This window comes from Aptenodytes patagonicus, chromosome 2 (assembly GCF_965638725.1).
Source record: "Aptenodytes patagonicus chromosome 2, bAptPat1.pri.cur, whole genome shotgun sequence".
Taxonomy (NCBI): domain Eukaryota; kingdom Metazoa; phylum Chordata; class Aves; order Sphenisciformes; family Spheniscidae; genus Aptenodytes; species Aptenodytes patagonicus.
Genome location: NC_134950.1, coordinates 85,017,217 through 85,023,939, shown reverse-complemented (window position 1 = coordinate 85,023,939; position 6,723 = coordinate 85,017,217). Strand labels below are relative to the sequence as shown.

The 6,723-nt window shown below is 42.9% G+C and overlaps 1 protein-coding gene across 1 annotated transcript in view; it reads right to left on the bottom strand.

Moving 5' to 3' along the window:
* Window positions 1-3,565: 3,565 nt before the first annotated feature.
* BASP1 (brain abundant membrane attached signal protein 1) overlaps window positions 3,566-6,723 on the bottom strand; it is a 52,407-nt gene continuing 49,249 nt past the window's right edge. Inside the window, exon 2 of the mRNA XM_076330373.1 lies at window positions 3,566-5,189. Coding sequence (XP_076186488.1) covers window positions 4,446-5,180 — 735 coding nt within the window. The 5' untranslated portion in view covers window positions 5,181-5,189 and the 3' untranslated portion in view covers window positions 3,566-4,445. The remainder of the gene's footprint in view (window positions 5,190-6,723) is intronic.

The window sequence follows — 6,723 nt, the reverse complement described above, 5'->3', positions numbered from 1 at the left end:
AAAAAAGGTAAATGAAAGGCAGAAAGTCAACCAAATCAGACTCAGGATAAATGCAGAGACAGAAGAGTTTGGTGCAGAAAAAAAACATGTGACCAAAAGAAAAAAAAGAGCAAACCAAGTGATTAGCATTTTAAAAATCTTTAAAAATAGCATTAAAGACTATGAATTCAGTGCAATGAGACAGCAGTGAAAGTATAACAGTAGATGTACTGAAGAAATGTACTGTGAGAAAATGCCTTCTGCAGCACTGGCAACAACTCTGAGGTATTTCGTTGACACACTCCCCAGTTTGGCTAAATAAGGATAAATTCACGGAAATGCAACCTAGTGATAAGAAGCTCCTGAAGCAAGACTGAGGGCTTGATTCAACCACTGCTTCAAGCTCAGTTCAGTACACTGGAATCAAGCTGGAGTTCAAGCCGACCTGGAGAAAGCAATTGTTAGGCGAAACAGAGAATGGATAGACCTCCTAGTTAAGTGCTGGAACAAAGGAAGCGCCAACAGAAATTGGGAAGTCACTGACTGTTTAGGTACAGGCAGTCACACAGTCACATGCCTGGAAGTGCTGTCACACAGGACACCGAGACATCCTGTAACATTTTATTTTACTCTTTCTTCATGGAGTTGTCTATCCTGTATGGACACTTAAGTAAGTGTACAGAAACCAGCTTCAGGGCAAGTGGAAAGCATTGCTCCTAGGAAGTTTTTAACATAACTTTAGTTGTTTTTCCATCTCAAAATGTCATTATAAAAATGCCGGCAGGTACATTTCAAGTACAGGGAAAAAAAGGAAAAAAAAAAAGGGAAGGTTAATTTGCTGTACATTTAACAGCAGCCGCATTTCTCCTTGCTGTGAAAGTGCAAGCAAAGCGTGAGCAGAGCCAATGGCACTGACCTTCCTATTGTCAGAGCGAGAGCAACAGATTCTTGACAGTCTCCAAGGCAAAACAAGGGAGACCTTGCAAACATCTCTCTGTAGGGGCTCTAAACAATAGCAAAAGTTCTTTCCCAGGGTTGAATTTCTCTTTTCCTTTGGCACGCTTTCACAAAAGGGCTGGGTCCTTTGAGGTTATCTGCAACGTGCTTACGCTCAAAGCATTAACATGCCTGTTAGCTCTGTACCCTTAGCATACTTTTACTGTTATTAAAGAGTCATTATAACTCAGAAAAAGAGGATCTTGGAGATGAGATACTGGACTGAGGTGAAGAAAAGCAGGGCTCTAGGCTCTAACCTCTTCTCACGCCACTTCAGGCAAGCAACATGCTTCACATTTCTATTAACCATATACGCTTAGTTCATAAGCTCTTTGAACAGAGATGATTTCTTTCATTGCATGTGTAGGTATAGAATAGCAGCACTGTGGAGCAATAGCCTATGCCAGAATGCCGTGGCACTATCAGTTACACACTAAGCATTTTAACTACTATGACAAGGCTAATTTTGCAGCCCCTTCTATTAATAAAAGAATTAAAAACATTATATGCCAACTTTCCTTTTTATTTTTTGAAAATACTGAGCACTTAAATAAGTGCATCAGTCTTTGGCTGCACTGCCTCTCAGCTTCTCAAACACAAGTGCGTATTTCTTTGCCCGGGTGCTAGTGATTTCCAGCCACATGGGGCATAACATTCCCTTGCACCATCAACACTGTCGGGAAGAAACTACCATCAGCAAGCAGGTTGTGAGAACTGCAGCATGTATGTTAAGAGTTTGCTGTCAACTGCTGCAGAGGCTGCTGGGTTTGGATACAGCTGGGGAGCACAGGGGGTATTTTTAATTGCCTCAACAAATTAAAGTAAGACTGCATTCAAGATCTTCTCACCAGCTTTAAGTGTGCCAACTGAAGAAAGCTCGGGAAAACAAGGCATGTGTTGATTGTCAAACTATTTTAGTAACAGAGATTAAGCGCTATTTTGAACATTATATTGAAAGTGAATGGGTGCGATACCAGCCAAGGTGTGATACTGTTAGCGGGCACATTCTCATACCATCCCAGTAAACAAGTTACATACCTATTATCCATTGGCAGCCACTTCCAGCCCAAAGGCAGAGCACAGATTTAGTCCCCTCAGCTTCGGGTCGATTCAGTACTATGTCACCGCGAAGTACTGCAGGATCCCTGCACTCCTCCTCTCAATCCCGGACTCGTCTCATGAAAATTCATGGGGGAGTTGTGGACAGAAGTTCTCCCTTTCCAGGACACATCTACACTGGGAAATGATGGCAGAGGGCTCTTACAGATTTGCAGGAAAGCCACAGACTTGGCCACACAAAGATGCTGTAGATTGTGACAGCGATATACGCACAAAGCTTGGTAAACTACTGCAAATGTGTTATCTGCCTGGCCCCTTGCGTGCTTCAGCTATTTAATCTAAAAAAGCCTGCCTTCTTTTTAAGCCAGAGTACTTAGCTGAACTTTCTCTGTGCAAAAGAATCCACTGTATTTCGACGTGTTATGCATGAAATTGACTCCACGTTAAGGATGCAAAAGCTTGATAGTGATGCAAGATTCATGTAAGTGAATGACCTGATCTAAACCCAACAGAACTACTCCCGCCTGTTCCAGTAAGCTTTCCACGGGTGCATGACTGCACATCAGTATCCCCAGCACGGTATAGGAACCTTGTATTTCTGAATAAAATAAAGGATAAGAATTATGGAAGTCTGTAGAGTGAATCATTCTCACTGCATGGAGAGAGAGTATGTGAAATAATTTTAAAACACCATTTCCCTTATTTACTAAATACAAGTCCACTCATCCCTTTGCTATGTGTACAAGCTGTGTTTCTGTTTACCATTGCCCACTTCTCTCAGAACTTCTGCTCAGCCTAAGAGCTTATTGATGGGCAGACCAAATACGCTTCTTTAACCAGTTTTGTGAATCCTGGGCTCTGCACTGAAATCGTATCTAGCAAGGACACCACTTAGCAGAAACTGCAATTATTCAGCAGTTCTGCTGAGTAAAAATGGGGCAAACAGGCAAAACTATTGAAAAATGTTGTTTATGCTAGGCTAAACTCTGCTCAGCTACACAAGGTTACCCATATTTGAAATACACAGAACTGGCCTTTTGTGGCAGCTGCGGTTCACCTCTTGCACAATGGCAATGGGGAAAAGTGTATCAGCACTAGGAATATTTTAATAGGACTAGGATTAAATTTAATTGCCTCATTTTAAAAGATCAGTTAATCAAATCCACTGTCTTACTCCCAGTTAAAATCCAGTCAGCATGCCTCCTGCTCTTTAAAACAGTAAGAGAGCATTTTTTTCACATGTTAAGGCAAGCAAAAGCCATTTCTACTTTGCCTGGGATAAAACATATATGACATGTGCTGTTCATTTGCCACTTCTTCCAACCTCACCTGTGAATGCTTGTGGCTGTCGAAGTAGGAGTTTATGGCAGCATGTTTCTAGCATCATGAGGTTGATGTTCTTTCTTTACCTCTACTTCGCTATAAATAGGAGAGTAAGCAGCCCCAGATGTAACACTTCTTCTCTGAGTGTAAGGATCTCCTTCACCTAGTTCCCAAGGGGTAAAAGTGAAGATTTAATCAGTCTTTACACTTTTATATTTTTTAAATTATTTAACTTTTATTACTGTTGCACCATTTATACAATTACATATAATTTCAATGCATCCATTGTACATTTTGTTTTTTCATTTGTTTTCCAATGAGTGTGTGTTGGTGTCTGTGACACAGAATGGAAGAGAAACTGGAACTGCAATGAACGCAGACTTTTTCATTTCCACTGACCAATAAACAGAACTACAGGTGCACCCAACCACGGACATGCATTAACTCGTCATGAGAAATCTAGGTAGGCTAAGTAGGATGAGAATGCTTTTTACTCCCAAAAAATATTTGGAGAGGAAGAATTGGAGGATCGGCATTGAGAAATATGTGGACAGCTAAGTGGGTTTTGTCTGAAAGTTGGCATTCATCCACTGCATAAAAAAAATATCAAAATAAGAAAGGCTGTAAATAAAAAAACCACAGAAAATACTGCTTTCATAAAGATCTGATTGCCTTGGCACAAACCCAGTGGGCAGAATCAAACGCATCACTCCCAAACCCCATTACAGAACAAAAAGAAGATTTTGATACATTGGTGGAGTGCATTTACAGCAGTTCAGATACAAAAGATGTGCTGTACTTTCAGACATCCATTTATTTTACTTTTTTTTTTTTAATCCAGGACTTGTGTCAAGTTGGCAGAAAGTATATTAGATATTTCCCCACAAAAATACTATTTGGATTCTCCCCCCACCCTCCCTCCCAACTTGATGGGACATCCTTTTCATTTTTTCTTTTTTTTTTTTTTCTCCTTTTCTTTCTGGGCAATACATATTTGTTATTTCAGATCTGAAACGAGTTAGTATAGCTGAAAAAATAAAAAAAAGACACAGGTTGTTTTAAGTGGTTGTTTCAACAGGCTGTCCAATTTAATCTTGCACTGCTACGGTTTGATCCGAATTAGTCGCTGGAACTTCAGAAGGTTTCGCTTCCTCTGGTGGGGCTGCAGGGTCCGAGGCCTTAGCAGTGGAACTAGGTGCTGCTGTTGCTGCCGCGGTCTCCTTGGAAGAAGGCGCAGCCTCGCTGCTGCTAGGTTTTGAGTCTGAAGCTGGGGCCACTTCACTTTTAGTTTCTTGGGCTGCAGGTGTTGCGGGAGCCTCAGTCTTTTTGGCTTCCCCTTCCTCTTTGCTCTTGTCATCTGCTTTACTGGGAGCTGTGGCTTCTGAAGGCTGGGAAGCTTTTGCATCATTGCTAGGCTCAGAAGTTTTGGGTGCTTCGCTACTGGCAGCGGGAGCAGAGGCTGCAGTCGGCTCCTCTTGCTTGGGTGCCTGTTCGTTGTTCTTCTGTGGCTCTACTTTCGCATCGACAACAGCCTCCAACTTCTCTGGTTCTGGTTTCTGGGTTTCTTCCTGGGTCACTGTTTTCTCCTTCTCCCCTTCTTTTTCTTCCGTCTTATTGGCAGCGACCTGAGTATCCTTTTCACCCTTTTCCTCCTTGTTGTTCTCCTTCACTTCTGTGGTCTCTGTGGTTTGCTGGGCATCCTCAGCCTCCTTTGGAGTCTCCTCTTCCTCAGTCGCTGCTCCTTCAGCCTTCTTGTCTTTGTCTTTAGCTTTTTCATCATTGACACTGTACCCCTTCTTCTTCTTGCTCAGTTTGCCTCCCATGTTGGAGCTCTGTAATAGAAAAGAGAAGGAGGTGGTTACCCAAAGCCCAGCATTTATCACCGAGAGAATCAAAATCAGATCAACTGATGTGCAAGAGAAAAATTGACGCTGGCTCCTGAAAAGAAGACTACAACAGGTTTGGTCAGACTGTCAGCTGAACGCACTGACGCCACTGAGCACCACTGCCGCTGAACTTACATCCCGCTCAGCCCCGCAGCATTTCAGTCAGCAAACCCCCTTCTGCCACATCCCCTTATGAACAGTCCTTCTCTGAACCCCTCTAACCCTGGATACTTCTCAGGGGGGAGGGAGGGAAGGGAGTAACAAGATGATGAAGGACCAACATACATCACGATCTCTTGTGTCCTGAGAAAGGGATATAAAGGGTGAAAGTAGAAAAAAGCTGTATTTATATTCAGGTTGGGCACAAACTGAATTTGACTGTCAGTCTTGGCATCCACCCCTGGTTAACACAAAGTCCCACTATCACTCTAGCAAAGGCCATGAACAAGCTTTGCATTAAGGTTTGGAAAGATCAAAGCGAGCCTAGAGAAGGCTGATGTTCTTCCTAAGACAGAAGACTGCATCTACTCACTCCACTCTCACCGCTTGTTACCTACACAGCCAGCTCCCACTGTATGTACAGCCTATGTGCAGGGCTGATGGTACCCAGAGGCCAGGGGCGTGCTCCTCCCTCACCCAGAGGGGTGCGGACACCACACTCTGGCAGCCCCAGAAGTAGGAGCAGCTCCCAAGCGGGGACGTCCCCCCACACGGAGCCCCCATCCCACAGCTCCCGCGGGGATCGCCAACCATGAGCCCCACATTCCCACACACGGCAGCGCCTCACAGCCCCCCGCAGCAGGATGGGAAACACAGGGCCTGAAACACAGCGAGCCTGCGACCACCTGGTAAGACAACAGACGCAAATATGGGCACTTCTGAATGCAGGCTTACACGTAGTACGTGACATGATGCAATAAAAAATAGGGGGGGAAAAGAGGGGTGCATGCTTTGCAGCCTCTGCTCACAGTTTGCAAGCATGACAAATGATCAGGTACACAGTTCAGTTGTTTAAAAGAAGTTGAGCATGTATGTAACCATATCATTATTTATATACCCTTCATGTGGGAGTCTCAACTAAGAATATACAAAATTTTCCACAGCACTTCAAAGCAAACATTGTCTATTAAAACAGGAGGAGACACAGATATATTGTGTCATTAATGAACGTGAAAATCTCTATGACTGCCTAAAAAATACACTTCTGGTAGTAAATATATCATTCATACTCAATGAAAGGTTAAGAAAAAAAAATTCCTAGTTTCGTACCATTTGAAAGTAGTGGAGAAGGTGATTTTTTCAAAATACTGTCAAAAAAATGTTTAATTTAAGAGTTTCTCCGAGGGAGCTGAATCATTCTAATTGTCTGTTTTGCAAAGGTAGGTAGTCTCACAGGCCCTATATTTTTCACACACTTGCCAAAATTCTGGATACAAACCAGTAAAAATTAATAGGAGTGCTCATAGAAGGCTAAATAATA